This window comes from Euleptes europaea, chromosome 1, assembly GCF_029931775.1.
Source record: "Euleptes europaea isolate rEulEur1 chromosome 1, rEulEur1.hap1, whole genome shotgun sequence".
Lineage (NCBI taxonomy): Eukaryota > Metazoa > Chordata > Lepidosauria > Squamata > Sphaerodactylidae > Euleptes > Euleptes europaea.
This window is the reverse complement of record NC_079312.1, coordinates 143961706-143977371: the sequence shown is the minus strand read 5'-3', so window position 1 is coordinate 143977371 and position 15666 is coordinate 143961706. Positions and strand designations below refer to the sequence as shown.

The following is a 15666-nucleotide window of genomic DNA, read 5'->3' as shown; positions in this document are numbered from 1 at the left end:
CATCAGGGAATTTACCAAGTAGGGGCAAAATAAGCTTTGATCTAACTTTGTGGTAGAATGGGCAACATATCAGTGCATGTTCGATGGTTTCAGTGTCCCCTGTTCCACATTGACATAACCTCTCTGATCTAGGAATCTTCTTATATTTCCCCTCTAAAACAGCCGATGGTGGGGCCTGGCATCTGGCAAGGGTAAAGGCCTTCCTATAATTAATAGACTCAAGATGATAAAAATAAGCTGCAGGTGAGACCAAGTATCTAGATTTATCAGGTACTAGGAAAAATGGTGATTTTTCCAAGGTCTATCTGGCGTTCAATGTCTTCAACCCTTTGCTTCAAGAAACTTGATGCTTGATCTACGCCCATGGCTAACAGGGTAGGTGGAGAAAGGCCCAGCCAGGCCATTTTATTAAGGACCATCTTTAGCCATGTTGACTGGAACTTATCCTGTAGAAGCAGGGGTAGCAGTCCTTGAGGAATAAGATTTAATTTGAGACAAAGAATAATGGAAGCAGTACAGACCCTTGCCTCGACCCTCACCAGTCCTGCCTCCAGTCTAGCAGTAGTATTTGATATGCAACGAGGTAAATGGAGGGCTGCTCTCAAGAATTTAGATTGAACCTGCTCCAGTGGGACAAAAGTAGTTGAAGGTGGCCCAAGTAAAGTCCCATATGTCAGTTGTGCCATTGTTTTCGCTTGGTAAAGCTTAAAAGCGGCTGAAAAGTAATGCCCTCCCTTAGTTCTTAAAAATGTAATGATGTTTAAGGCAGATTTTTGCCCTTTCTCTGCTGCGTAATCACTGTGAGCTTTTCTAGAACCAGAGGCTTGTAAGACTACTCCTAATTATTTAAACTTGAGTACCTGGTCTATTTTGTGGCCATCAATGCTCCATGTTCGTACTTTAGGGTGCTTGCCAAAGGCCATAACGTTTGTCTTTGAGAAATTAATGTCTAGTTGTTCAACAGAACAATATTGCGATAGCCTCTGCATGGCTCTTTTAAGGTCCACCGGGGTCCTGGAAAACAGAACTGCGTCGTCAGCATAGAGTAAGACAGAGATAACGCGATGGGCTAGCTTTGGAGGGTGTAAAGTGGGGTCTTTTAGGTTGCTAACTAAGTTGTTGATGTAGTAATTAAACAGCTTAGGAGCCAGAATGCAGCCCTGCTTCACTCCTTTGTGGGTGTTTACTACTCTTGAAAGGTGCCCTCGTCTGCTGCATCTGACCTGAAGGGTGGTGCTATCATACAGAGTACGGATCAAGTATAGAAGCCTTCGATCTATAGAAGAGCATTCTAACTCTTCCCAGACTCTGTTTCTAGAAATAGAGTCAAATGCTGCTTTAAGGTCTATAAAGGCTGCATACAGAGCTGTTGGACCCTTAGAAGAATATTTTTCAATTAAATCAGGGGTGGGGAACCTTTTTCCTGCCAAGGGCCATTTGCGCATTTATAACATTATTTGGGGGCCATAACCAGGTGTAGATCTCCCAGGGGGGGAGAGTATGGTTTCCAGGTCTCCAGCCACCACCTGGAGGTTGGCAACCCCAGGGGAGACCACTCAGAGAAGGCCAGGAGGGCGCCCCCGCTCCCTCGTCCCCCCCCTCCCAGGCGGGAGTGCAGCCAGCGGTAGGCCTGAGCAAACGCGCCAGGAGGCAGCCAATCCACAGGGAAGGAAGGTAGGAAGGAAAGAAAACAGAGAAAGAGGAAAAGGGAGGGAGGGGAAAAGAGAGAAAGGGAGAAAGAAATGGAGGGAGGGGGAGAAAGAAAGAAAAGGACGGAGGGAGACAGACAAAGAGACAGAAAAAGAGGGAGAGAGGGAGAGAAAGGAGAGTGACAGAAAAAGAAGAAAAGAAAGAAAAGCCTTCCCCCCCCCACACACACCTGTGCACGCCGGCCCCACGCTACCAGGCCCCAACCTCCATGCCTCCCCCCCCCACACCCCTGGCCCCAGAGCTCCCAAGGGCCACAGAAAATGTCTTCGGGGGCTGCATATGGCCCCCGGGCCTGAGGTTCCCCATCCCTGAATTAAATGTTGTAAAATCAGGCAGTGGTGTAAAGTAGACCTGCCCTCTCTAAAACCTGCTTGTTCGTTGACAATTATGTCCTCTTGATCTAGCCAGTTGGTAAATTTGTTGTGAAGGTGCTTTGCATGCAATTTACTAATGCTGAGCTGACTAATAGGCCTACAGTTGGAAAAAATGGCCCTGCAATCGCCCTGCCCCAGTCCTTTGGCATATGTCCAGTCCTATCTATATAGGTGAAAATTGAGGCCAGGAAAGGAACCCACCAGTCTTTGTTGTTTTTCAGAAGTTCGGGTGGGATAAAATCAGCACCTGGGGCTTTCCCTGCTCTAAGTTGGTCAATCAAGGATTCAGCCTCCCTTAAGGAAACACAGGGCCTTATGGGCAGGTCCTCTATCCTCTCTAAGGAGTGGGCCAGAGAAGAATCCTTATACATATCCTGAAAGTAAGTTGCCCATATAGCTGGAGAAATGTGTGAATCTTAAGGGAGATAGCTCCTTGGATGAGTGTTTTGAAATCAGCTTCCAGAATTGGGAGGAATTCCTCTCTTTGGCTGCCTGTATGACACTCCTCCATAATGCCCGAATGTTTTCTTTCTGTTTCTGAGTGGCAATTTGTTTATAGGTTTTCTTCAGTGTGAGAAAAGATTGCAGGGGTATCCTGAGGTTCCAACTCAACCATAATGTACAGGTTTATTCCTGGGAATAGACTAACAACAGCCTGAGACCTCTGTTTCTGTGTGGAATTCTATGGCAGATCTCTAAATCACTACTATCACTTTGTAATTTCATAGAATAAGTTTTGTGAATGTAGGGATTAAGTATTATAGTCAGATTAATGTTAAAAGAACATTAATATCTATTTTATATATTTAAGTGGGCTCAGTGCCTGAAGTACTTTATAATAGGGATAGAGACAACTTTTAAAATGATCTGTGATTTTAGTGTTGACTTATAAAAGTTACTGATGAAAATGGTATAGAAATCAAAAACTTTAAGCATGATTAATATTGGAGTGGACAGCAAGTATTTTAAGCAGCACAGTATCCATATATCTAACAGCAACATGTGACCCCCCCTTCTGTGGATACCTAAATCTGCGGATCAGGACCACATCGACTCCAAACTTGGGGTACTAACCAGGTTTGCAGAAAAATATTGAAATGATAAAAGGTTGCCAACCCTAGGCCTGGAAGAAACCTCTTGGTGACTTGAAACCACCCAACTTGCATGACTTAACTAGGCCTGGCTGCTTGCTGCTGTTCAACAGCAGGCACTCAAAGAAAGCCAGCGTAGCAGAGCTTCAGAGGAGGGTCTGGGAGACCCAGGTTCGTATCTCCATCTTGCTGTGAAAGCTCACTTGGTGATTTTGGACCAGTCACATACTTTCAGCCTAACCTATCTTACAGGGTTGTTGTGCAGATATAAAAGGAGAGGATAATAATGTAAGCTGCTTTGGTCTCCACTGTGGGGGAAGGTAGAGTATAAATGAAGTAAATAAATAATAAATATACATGAAGATAGGAGGCAGATAAAAGGTAGGTTGGTGAATAGCTGAAAATGAAAGAATGGGATAGGAAAAGGGGAGAGGATATTAGGGTTGCCAGGAGAAGTGAAAAAGGAAATAGTGTGGGAAGAGGGGATACAGAGGAAAGTGAGGTTCCACCCCACAAGTCTGTGAGGGTTCCCTACAATGCAGGTGAGCCTGGCCCAGTGGCCGGTACCACACAACTGGGCCACAGTTTTCCTAGTTAGAGGCTTTCAGGAGGGGGGAAGGAAAGCTTAAGAGAGAAGGGCAGATAAAGGTAGGTTGGCTGTTGGGCGGGAAGAAGAGAAGGAAGCAGGAAAAGGAGAGAGGCTATGGGTGATTTCAGAAAGGAGAGAGGAAATAGTCTGGGTAGGGGAAAAGAGATGTCTCCCCCAAGTCATTTCAGGCTCCCATTTGTTCTTCTTAATGCATTTTAAGAACATTTATACTTATTGTTTTGAAATAAATTATGTAAGCAAGCAGTAAGTATTCATTTGCCATCATTTTATGCAAAAGTTACAAATGTAGTTATTTGTTATATTATTAGCAAGAGAAGGACTAAAATTACATTTTATCTCTTCTTATGTTAGGAAAACAGTTTCGAGTGTTGTTTCTCAGCACAGTGCGTACACGGCACACGTGCAAACACAAGCAAACACCAATCAAACGGAAGGAGCATTTATTGGAAGATTCTACAGAAGACTTGGATTATGGATTTCTGTCCAATTTTAAGCTTCTCAATACAGCCATTACAAGAGCACAGTCACTAGTAGCTGTAGTGGGAGATCCTATTGCTTTGTGTTCCATTGGGAGATGCAGGTATGTCAGAACTCTGCTATGAGTAAATGGTACTGTTACCCAAACTGGACCCAAACAAGAGGAAATTAGCTTATTACAAGGTTCCAGAAAGGAATAATGCAGGACCTTGTAGTCTGTGTATACCAGAGTGGATTTCAGTAGGAGTACCCCAAAATAAAATTATGAAGAGAGAAGGAGTGATTGTAAACACAAATAACTTTATTGTATATAAAATAAAAATAAAAATGTAAAGAACCTACATTAAGCACCTGAAAACTGATTTCCTAAGCACAATCATGTATATGCACACACTCCAATGGGAGGGTACACTGGTAAAAGAGAGAAAGGAAAAAATTGGTAAGTTTTAGGGAAGGGACATGCAACCTTAAATTTGGGGCTTGACGTCTGTAGAGGTCTGGGTTGATGCAACTGAGGTCCAAGGAGCAGAATATTGAGGAGAGAAAAGGAGCCTGCAAACCGGTTGCAGGGGTATCCGGTAATGGGAGAACCTGGCACAGTTTCCACAGACATGGGATGGCCTTTTTATGGGGAAGGATACCATAGGTAGACATGGGAACCTACTTGCCCAGGAACCTGATTGGTCGAAGATATGAAGCATGAATTTAACTGGGCAGTTTGAAGGTAACTGCTGTCAACATCTGGCAGAAGATTAGTAGGGAAATACCTGATATTCCAAGGTGAGGCAATCATTGGATGGTTTTAGCATATTGACAACGAACCAGGTGTGAAAGATGGGTTTAAATGTTCTCTTGATGGTTCATCCTGGGTGGATCAGGTGTTAGGCTGACTTTATCAATGAATGGGCTGGATTAACAATTCTTAAGGGTTGCCCACCTGTCTAGCTGGAAATGGTTCACATTGCCTTGATGAAGTATCCTTGGAGCAAGGGATATGATGGTGTTAGACAAGCCTAGGAGCCAAGCAGACACCTCCGGGGTGTGTCAGGATATTGGGTGATGTTCTTAGCATTGAAAGTTTTTTTTGTTCTTAAGCAATATATACCACAGAGCTGGAGGGATTGCACTTAAATCAGTTTTTAATTCCAGCATACCTTCCTCTTTCCTGAATCTTTCCAATGTCATGGCTGAACCCAGTGCCTTTATGAGACTCCCCAAGATTCAAATGCCCTAGCGCTTATGTTCTAAAAAGGGGTGCCTGTTAAAACAACTAAGTCCAAAATAAAAGAAGGTCTCAGCTGGAGGATGGAGCAGGATCCTCACAGTACCAATGAAAATATTGGTTCTTGTATATTTGAATTTAACTTGGCATTTAAACTGCATGAAGCTTTTGTTTACTGTAGTTTAAATTGCTTAGGCTGATCTGTAGGGATTGGTGTGGACCAGATGACTCTTCAAATACTGGCCTACAAGCCATACAAGTGTGAGGAATCAAGGTAAATTTATATCCTGCCTCTTCAGAGACCTGCTCGAGGCAGCTCACAACATAAAACAAAATAAAATAATTAAAAAACCTAAAATCATGAATATTAACAAACCAGTTTAAAACCCAGTGGATGAAACATCAAAACCTATTTAGCAACCTAAGTGATCCAGTTAACGGCCTTCAAATTAGAAATAAATTATCAAAATAATTAAAAAGCTCAAAGCCTTAGTTTGATTTACTCTAGTCTGGGTAAAAAGGGATGTTTTGGCCTGATGCCTGTAAGAAAGTAGAATAGGTGCCAGGTGAACCTCAAGGGTGAGGGCATTCCAAAGGTGAGGTGGATTTAATTTTAGCATTGTAATTGGTAAAGCTGATAACAAGTAACTTGTTACTTTGAAAAGACACACCCTTATATAGGTTGCATGGCTGTGTTAGCTCCCTCCCTTCCATAGCACATGTGGTGATGATGAAGACATGTAAAGATGCCAGTTACTGTTTATAGGACAAGTAGCACAGCATGGCTTTCAGGATGAAGCTACAACAGCAGTTACCTTTATTGGCATATGATGTAAAACAACAGATCGTCTATACAGATAATAAACGGTCAGAGGAAACAAAAACATATGAAAAAGCCATCAATCATTAATCATTAAACCTTATCCAATCTGTTTTTTATTATTAAGGTTAAAAAAACAGCTACTTTTTCAGTTATTTCTGGTGATAAATCATTAAGAAGATGATAGATTATGAGGGCTTCCGAGTAGCCTGATATATTAGTTAAAATAGAGACGAGAAAATTGGAGCGGGTGACATTATACTGAGGACAACGAAGAAGGATATGGGAAACCGACTCGATTGAATTTGAGTTACTGGGACAAAGCCTCGCTGAGTATCTGGTTTGGTTATATCTGCCAAAAGTAATAGTTGAAGGAAGGGAGTTGCACCTAGCAAGTGCAAAAGCTCTGTGCATTTGCGGGGCATGTAGGGTAGACAAATAAGGAGCCAGTCGACCGGTAGTTAAAGGAATTTCAAAATTCAAGGGGGAACAAGATTTTTTGGCAAAGCTGGCAAGAGTTTGTAGTTCAGTGTCCAGAATTCTGCGTTTAACTGTTTGATATGCACTTGAGAAAGGGAGCATAAACAGTGAGTCAATGGATAGGCCCATTAAAATTATTTTACCCATTATACCAGTGGACCATTTGGAGATGTTAGATTCAAACAGCACATGATGTAAAAAGCTCCTAGGATCAGATTGATAGTGTATCCGCAGCCAGTATTTGATTGACATAAGCCAGGCTCTTGTTTGTATCCTAGCAAGGCCAGTTTCTAAGCAGAGGACTGCATATGGGATGCAACATGGAAAGCCCATGATTTTCCAGACAAACCTGGATTGTACCCTTTCAGCACAAATATCAAAAGCATTAATCCTGGAATGGCATAGAGTAGTTGTGGAATTATTTTGGCCATAAAGACTTTAAATGCAGATGGAACAAATTGATTGCCCCTGCCAAAAAAAAAACCCATGTAAAATAGCCGATGCACTAATGGTGGCAATATTAACTGCTGATTTACGATGGTTCGACCAGGACATGTTATAGGTAAAGTAGAGACCCAGGTATTTAAACTGCTTTACTTGTTCTATTTCTTTTCCCTCAAATATCCATTTTTGGATTTTGCAGGATTTAGCAAATATTTTGTATTTCTCATAGTTCAGTAACTACAACAGCATTTGACAGTGTCTCAGTTCACCAATTTTTTCAGTGACAGAAGGGTTTCCCTGAGCAGAACACAGCTTTTCTCTCCCCTCATTGCAGCCCAATAGCTTCCAAAATGCTCCTCCCCCCCCAAAAAAAAAATCCAAAGCTGTTTTTAACTCAGGTACTTTCTCAGTTCTTCAATCAGAACACACTACTTTATTTCCACTGAACTAAAAGCATAGCAGAGCATTTGATTCCAGGGTTTATTTGTAACATTTGTATGCAGTAATTTGTTAGTAGCAATCAATTAAATCACTGTATTTTTTTATATTGCTTTTTGAAGGAAATTTTGGGAAAGGTTTATTGCCCTGTGTCATGATAACGACAGTCTTCATGGTATCACATTTGATCAGATCAAAGCTCAGTTGGAAGCGCTGGAATTAAAGAAAACCTATGTCTTGAATCCATTGGCTCCTGAATTTATCCCACGGGCTCTACGGCAGCATCATTCATCAAGCACCAACAGACCACAGCAGTCGCCACCAAAGGTAAAATTTCACCCATGAAGAAGAAGAGTTGGTTTTTATATGCCGACTTTCTCTACCACTTAAGGCAGATTCAAACCGGCCTTCCCCTCCCCACAACAGACACCTTGTGAAGTAGCTGGGGCTGAGAGAGTGTGACTAGCCCAAGGTCACCCAGCTGCCTTCTTGGAGTGGGGAAACCAACCCAGTTCACCAGATTAGCATCCGCCGTTCATGTGGAGGAGTGGGGAATCAAACCCGGGTCTGCAGATCAGAGTCCACCTCTCCAAACCACTGCTCTTAACCACTACACCACGCTGGCAAAGTTGTTGAAAACTAGCAAGGGTTGGCAGGAACATCTGTCAAGATATGCCTCAAAAATATGGTCACACTGGCTAACTTTCTGCCTGTGAACACTTAACTGTAGGAACAATACTGACCTGAAGTATTATACTCATCATTGGGTATAATTACACTGCAGTTTTTATTAACCAATAGTTTTGACTATAGGACAGTGTGAATATTTAAGAGGAAGTAGTAAACTCATGACTACGTGCTAGAATTTATGCAAGAATTAAGTCTAAATAGCTTGCATTTCATAAGAGGAGCTGAACATAATGTCACCTAAAATGTTTATACCACCTAAAATGTGTAACTGTGCATAATAAGTTTGGTGTTCACTCAGTCAATCTATCAATACCGTTATTGGCATATTGGTTACAATAGCAATAGTATAAAAGGATATCCAATAAATAGAATGTACAACAAGTAAATAAAATTAATTCATGGTAGCCATCAGGTAAGTTACGCTTAGTTCCTCGAATTCTCATGGCAGCTAGAAGAATGCTACCTTCTCCAAAGTACAAGGGTGCTGATCAGCCAAAAGGAAAGCCACTTTGTCTTTTGCAGAGATATGAAATATCTTTTATCAGTGGTTCAGTATGAACTTCCTGTAAAGACTCATAATAGATACAATAGAGCAGCACATGGGTCATTGTCTCTGGCAGGTTCTGTGAACATGGGCAAGTCCGATTACAGACTGGGGTGTTCTTGAATCTGCGCCAAAGGATTTCAGATGGAAAGATGTTTAGGCGCGCTAACATGAAGGCCGGTCGGAGTTGTGGGAAAGCTAAACAGGAAAAGGATGCTAGCCATTGTGTTGCAAACCTTGTCCTCCTCAGCACATAGTTCCCAACTAGAGCTTGGTGTTCACTCATTATTGATTGCACTCCTAAGAGACTTATGAGAGACGTGAGACTGGTCCTTAGCGCAATTAAACACAATAAGTCAAAGTCATTGAAGACAGCTATGATTTTCCTCGATGCAGAAAAAGCCTTTGATAATGTTTCTTGGCACTTCATTTCAAAGACGTTGGAATATATGGGCTCTGGAGACACTTTTCTTAAAGTATTCAACACAATATACTCAGCCCAAAAGGCACGACTTTTAGTCAACGGCTGTCTAACAGCAGAATTTAATATTCTAAAAGGCACGAGACAAGGCTGTCCACTTTCACCTCTTTTATTCGACCTATCAATGGAGGTCTTAGCGAATTATATAAGAAATGATTTCAACATCAAGGGACTTAAATTTGGAAAAGAAGAACACAAAATCAAAAGTTATCCAGACGATGTTGTAATCATCTGTCAAAACCCAAAGGGTAATGTTTCTCATATGCAACATCATATTATGAAATTTGCAAAGTATTTGGGTTACAAATTAAACAAAACAAAGATGAAGATATTGACGTTTAATACCACAGAAGTTGAAGATGTCTATATTAAAGAGCTTACAGGATGCCAAATAACAAAAGAGTCACTCAAATATTTAGGCATCAACATATCGCCACAAAATAAGACCCTCTTCAGAACGAACTATGCCAAAACCTGGGGAGAAATAGAAAAAGATCTGTGTCGATGGTCAAAGATGAACATTTCTTGGCTAGGAAGAATATCTACCATAAAGATGAATGTTCTTCCAAGATAGAATTTTTTATTCCAGTTTTTACCAATTAGTATATCTGATAAGACAATAGATAACTGGCAGAAACAAATAAATCGCTTTGTGTGGAATGGCAAGAATCCAAGAATCAGATTTAAAGTACTACAGGATGAGAAGAAAATTGGAGGGCTTGCGCTACCGAACTTCAAATTGTATTATCATGCAGCCTGTTTGACTTGGGTTGTAGACTGGATCAAACATCCCATGAACAGAAATATTACTTTGGAAAGAGCGGACCTCCTGCAAGGTTTCCACAAAGCTCTATGGAATCCTACAGCGACATTGCAACCAGGTAGAATCTCCGAAGATTGTGATATCAAGCTGGCGATTCTCAAAGTATGGAAAAGATACAAAAAAAGAATTAGTCCTTCGCCGCCATCCATAATGTCTCCGACTGAAGCCTACCTTGAAGATATCAAATTGAAAAATGAATCGCCATTAATATACCGCAACATGGTGGACTCATCAGGAGAGATCAAAAGTTTACCAATGCTCCAATATAAATTTGAAAAGATAAATTGGCTGACATATCTTCAAATGAGATCTTCTCTAAAAAGAGACTGTCTACAATCTGGGTCGTTCCGGGAACTGACAGAATCTGAGTCACTTGTAACCAAGAGTGACGACCATTTACTAGGAAAAATTTACAAACTACTTTTGAAGTATGATACAAAAGAAGAACAAGTCAAAACCAACATGAGTAAATGGATGCAAAATGTTGGTGAGATGGTCACGATGGAAACTTGGGAAAAATTTTGTACTCTTGAATTAAAATACACCGCAAGTCAAGAAGTGAAGGAAAACTGGTACAAGACGTTCTATAGGTGATATATGATGCCCAACATGATTTCCCAGATGACCACCTCGAAGGGGAAAAAAGGGGCTTGTTGGAAATGTCAACAGTCAGATGGTTCCTACTTCCATGTTTGGTGGATGTGTCCAAGGCTACAAATGTATTGGAAGATTCAACATGAAGTGCAGAACATAATTAAAATGAAAGTATGACTGGACCCCAAATATTTCTTACTAAGCATAACACCACCTGATTTACCTATAAGATTCAGAGATGTGTTCAAATATGCCACAACAGCTGCAAGAGCCGTACTGGCAAGAACCTGGAAGCAAATGTCTATACGTGATATAGAAGAATGGAATGACAAAATGCTTGATTATGCAAATATGGCCAAAATTACTTTTATGATGAACCCTACCATAAATGAGTCAATAGAACAGTTTAATGAGAAATGGCAATCATTCTATATCTATATGTCGGCGAATAAATAGTTAAATATATCATTAGAATACATATTTAAATAACTGTAGCTTTACAAATTTAATGAAAATGCTTGATAATTAAAGGTTGAATATATTGAATGTTTTTGAATTTATGAGACTAAAACCGTGCTTGTTTATACCAGACGGATTTTCCACTCCCCCTTTTTCCTTTTTGTATCCCTTATTTGATAAAATAAATAAAATTTATAAAAAGAATTATTGCACTAATTCTGCAATCCACAGGAGGGCTAGTCTACTTATCTGCAAGGCTGTATAAGAAATTGGACAGTGGTAGAAATGGTGAAAATTTATACATTGAAGGTGCTACTGGATTTCAATCTGGCTCTGCCTAGAATATAGGAACTTCTATGAGGACAACCACTTCAGCACCCTCCAAAATAGTGCTATGCTCACAAGCAGTCCTAATTAGGTAGTACCTAGTACGTGTGTGTGCAAAGTGCTGTCAAGTCTCAGCCAAATTATGGCGACCCTAGGAAAGGGCTTTCAAGACAAGTGAGAAGCAGAGGTGGTTTGCAGTTGCCTTCCTCTGCAGAGTCTTCCTTGGTGGTATCCCTTCCAAGTATCGACCGTGCTTAGCTTACAAGATCTGATGAAATCGAGCTGTACCATGTTGCATTCCCTCCTCTAGAACATGGTATATCTGGAAAATCCAAAGCAAACCCTTGAATGTTATGCAAGTCCTCTTCTTGTTTTTGCTTTCTGTCTGGTGCTGAGCAAGACTGATGCGCTCCTTTTCTGTTTGAGCTTGCCAACAAATTAGCAGTAACTCAAGTCATTAAGTTCCAGTTTGTTCACTGCCTGCCTTCTATGGAGCTGTCCGCTCTGTTGGCTGGCTTAACTTGTGAGAGTGTTCCTTACAGCAGATAATATGGGATTAGCTTCATGCACTGCACATAGCCCATGGTCTTGATCTTTGTGTCCAGATGTACCCTGCTCAATCCACCACCCCTTGGTAACAAAATCCATTGGTAGTTTGCTATCTACCAGAAACAAGGGCTACTTTTGGACACAGTTATAAAAACCATTTCTAGGCAACTGGATGTTAGAAAGTGAAGTGGAAGCTGCACTGAGAACAATTAGGAGAAATAAATCATCAGGAATAGATGGAATATCAATAGAGCTATTTCAAGTCACAGAAATGGAGTCTCAAAATCTTGACAAGAGTATGCTAACAAATATGGAAAACAAAACAATGACCTACAGAGTGGAACTGTTCAATTTTCTTTCCAATTCCAAAAAAAGGAGACATCAAAGACTGCAGCAACTATTGGACCATCACATTATCTTCTTATGCAAGTAAAGGGATACACAAAATCTTACAACAAAGACTGTTACCATATATAGAATGATAAATCATAGAATCATAGAGTTGGAAGGGACCACCTGGGTCATCTAGTCCAACCCCCTGCACAATTCAGGAAATTCACTCCCCCACAAATGTCTGATGTTCAAGCTAGATTCAGAAAAGGAAGAGGCACCAGAGAAAATATTGCAAATTTGCAGTGATTATTGGAGCATACAAAATAATTTCAGAAGAAAATGTATGGATCATGAAAAGCTATGGCTGATTTTAAAGGAAATGGGTGTGCCTCAGCATCTGATTGTTTTGATGCACAACCTGTACTCGGGGCGAGATGCTACTGTCTGGACAGAATATGAAGAAACAGAATGGTTTCCAGTTGGCAAAGGTGTCAGACAAAGATGTATTTTATCTCCCTAGCCTTTCAATCTATTTACAGGACCTATCATAAGGAAAGCTGGATTAGCTTTAGATGAAGGTGGTATGAAAATTGGTGGAAGGAACATTAACAATTTGAGATATGCTGATGACACCACATTAGTGGCAGAAAATAGTGAAGACTTGAAACAACTACTATGAAAGTTAAAGCAGAAAGTGCCAAAGCAGGAGTACAGCTGAACATCAAGAAGACAAAAGTAATAACTACTGGGGTATTTCTCAACTTTAAGGTTGACAATGAGGAAATTGAAATTGTTCAAGAATTTCTGTTCCTTGGCTCCATCATCAACCAAAAGGAAGACTTCTACCAAGAAATCAGGTGATTGGAACTAGGAAGGGCAGCCATGAAGGAACTAGAAAAGATTCTTAAGTGTAAGGATGTGTCACTGGCAACAAAGATCAAGTTAATTCATGCCATAGTATTCCCTATTACTGTGTATGGGTGTGAAAGTTGTACAATGAAAAAAGGTGACAGGAAGAAAGTAGATTCCTTTAAAATGTGGTGTTGGAGGAGACTTTTATAGATACCGTGAACTGCCAAAAAGACAAATGTGGGTTCTAGATCAAATCAAGCCTGAACTCTTCCTAGAAGCTAGAATGACTACACTGAAGTTATTGTACTTTGGTCACTGGAAAAGACAACCATGTGGGAAAAGTTGAAGGCAGCAAGAAAAGAGGAAGACCCAACATAAAATGGATTGACTCTATAAAGGAAGCCATGGCCCTCATTTTGCAAGACCTGAGCAATGCTCTTAATGATAGGATGTTTTGCCATGAGTCGGAAGCAACTTGACGTCACTTAACACACACAGGCAACTGGATTTTTAAAAAATCAAGAATAATTGTTCTAAGTTCAGCTTCTTAAGTAAGGTACTCAAATCAATTCTGAGCTATGGTAGATTGGGCCTGAATCTGAATGAGTGGAATCTGTAGAACCCAATGGCTTTTATACAGTCTTATCTTTGGTTTATTATCACAAAGTATCAGTTGTATGCCATGTATGCAAATCTTCTGCAGCGCTACATACCTCATAGTGATGTTATGATGATAAAGTAAATTAAAACTTCTCTCAGTTCTTCACCCCTGTCTTAGCCAAGTTGCTTCTGTGTATTCTGTGATTGTTTCTCTATTATAAGGTTCAGATTTTTGTGCCACGTCATTAATGTCTGAAGTATAAAAATATATTTATGCATACTGCATAAAATTTAATTTATTGAAAAAAATATTGTCCTTTTAGACTTGTTACAGCCATTTCCCAAGTAGGTTACTTTGTGACATACACGTCATTTTTTTAAGTCTTGGCCAAATTTTGACCTATTTTTACATTTACCGGTATAGCAAGGTTTACTTCAATGAAACTATCCCAGTGTAATAATTACAACCAGCAAGCCAAAATTAATCAAGTTTGAATGCAGAGAACTCAAGAGTGTAATAGGTTGGAGTGAAAAAATCTTTATTTTAAAATAAGTTTGTTTGATCCCTATTTCACTGAGTGACCCATAGACATGGGGTTCTGTGGTGCTATGTTAAAGAACAAAATTGCATTGTTAAAAAAAATAAAATTTGCCAGGTGGTGCAGTGTTAGATTCATGTAAAAGAATGAAACTTGTCTGCTTTTCAAATCCATTTGTCCAAAGGCTTACAGTTTATATTTGAAAATAAAGCTCCCTTGGACCAATTGCTAAGAACCTCCCAAAACATTAAGAACCTCCCAAAACATTAGGTATATAAACAAATGTTCTTTTATGGATAAAACAAATTCAGTTTAATATTCTATAAACTATAAATTTGTAACAAATGCACAGTACCAGCTTAAATAGTATATTAACATTTAACAATTTGTGGTCATTTATTTTGTCTTTAAACTGTAGCTTCAGAAAACTTAGTTTATCTAATCATAACTAGTCTGTCATTTTCAACACAGTTTATTCATAGATTAATATTTAGACAATCCATTTGTTTATAAATAAAAAAACTGATAAAAAATTTTAGACCTCTGGAAACATGCCTAGATCATTTAACTGGGGAACCAGCATTATTTAAGCATCAGTAAATTTTAAAACAGCATTAGACAACAAATTGAGTGGTGGGCATGTGAGAACCTTTCTTTTCAGCAACTTTTTCAGCAAGTAACATGACTTTGCTTAGTAGAGTTGTCATAAGAACACAAGAAGAGCCCTGCTAGATCCAATCAGAGGTCCATCTAGTCTAGCATACTGTTTCACACATTAACCAACCAGTTGCCATGAAGGAGCCAACAAAAAGAGCATAGAGGCCAAGGCCTTCCTCTGATGCTGCTTTTGTTTTATATGGCGGTACCCTTAACTCACCATGACCAGTAGCCATTGATGGATCTCTCCTCCATGGATCAGTCTGACTGCCTTTTATAACTGTTTATACTCTCACACACCACTTATGTCCACTGACAGTGAATTCTACAATTTAATTATTCATTGAATAAAGTATTTCCTTTTTAATGTCCTGAACCTATTACCCATCAACTTCATTGGATAATTCCATGTTCTAGTATTATGGGAGAGGGAGAAAAACCTCTCTATATTCACTTTCTTCACCCCATGCATATCCTACTTTTATGATGGCTGAGTGACATGGGATTGATTCTAAATCCCTTTCTATTATGAAGTTAGAGCAAAGCTTATTT

At 39.9% G+C, this 15666-nt stretch overlaps 1 protein-coding gene across 2 annotated transcripts in view; it reads left to right on the top strand.

The window, feature by feature from the left end:
• Positions 1-15666, top strand: part of HELZ (helicase with zinc finger) — a 217260-nt gene that overhangs the window by 161846 nt on the left and 39748 nt on the right. For both annotated transcript variants that reach the window (XM_056851923.1, XM_056851917.1), the window contains exons 21-22: positions 4137-4365; positions 7789-7993. In XM_056851923.1, coding sequence (XP_056707901.1) covers positions 4137-4365; positions 7789-7993 — 434 coding nt within the window. The remainder of the gene's footprint in view (positions 1-4136; positions 4366-7788; positions 7994-15666) is intronic.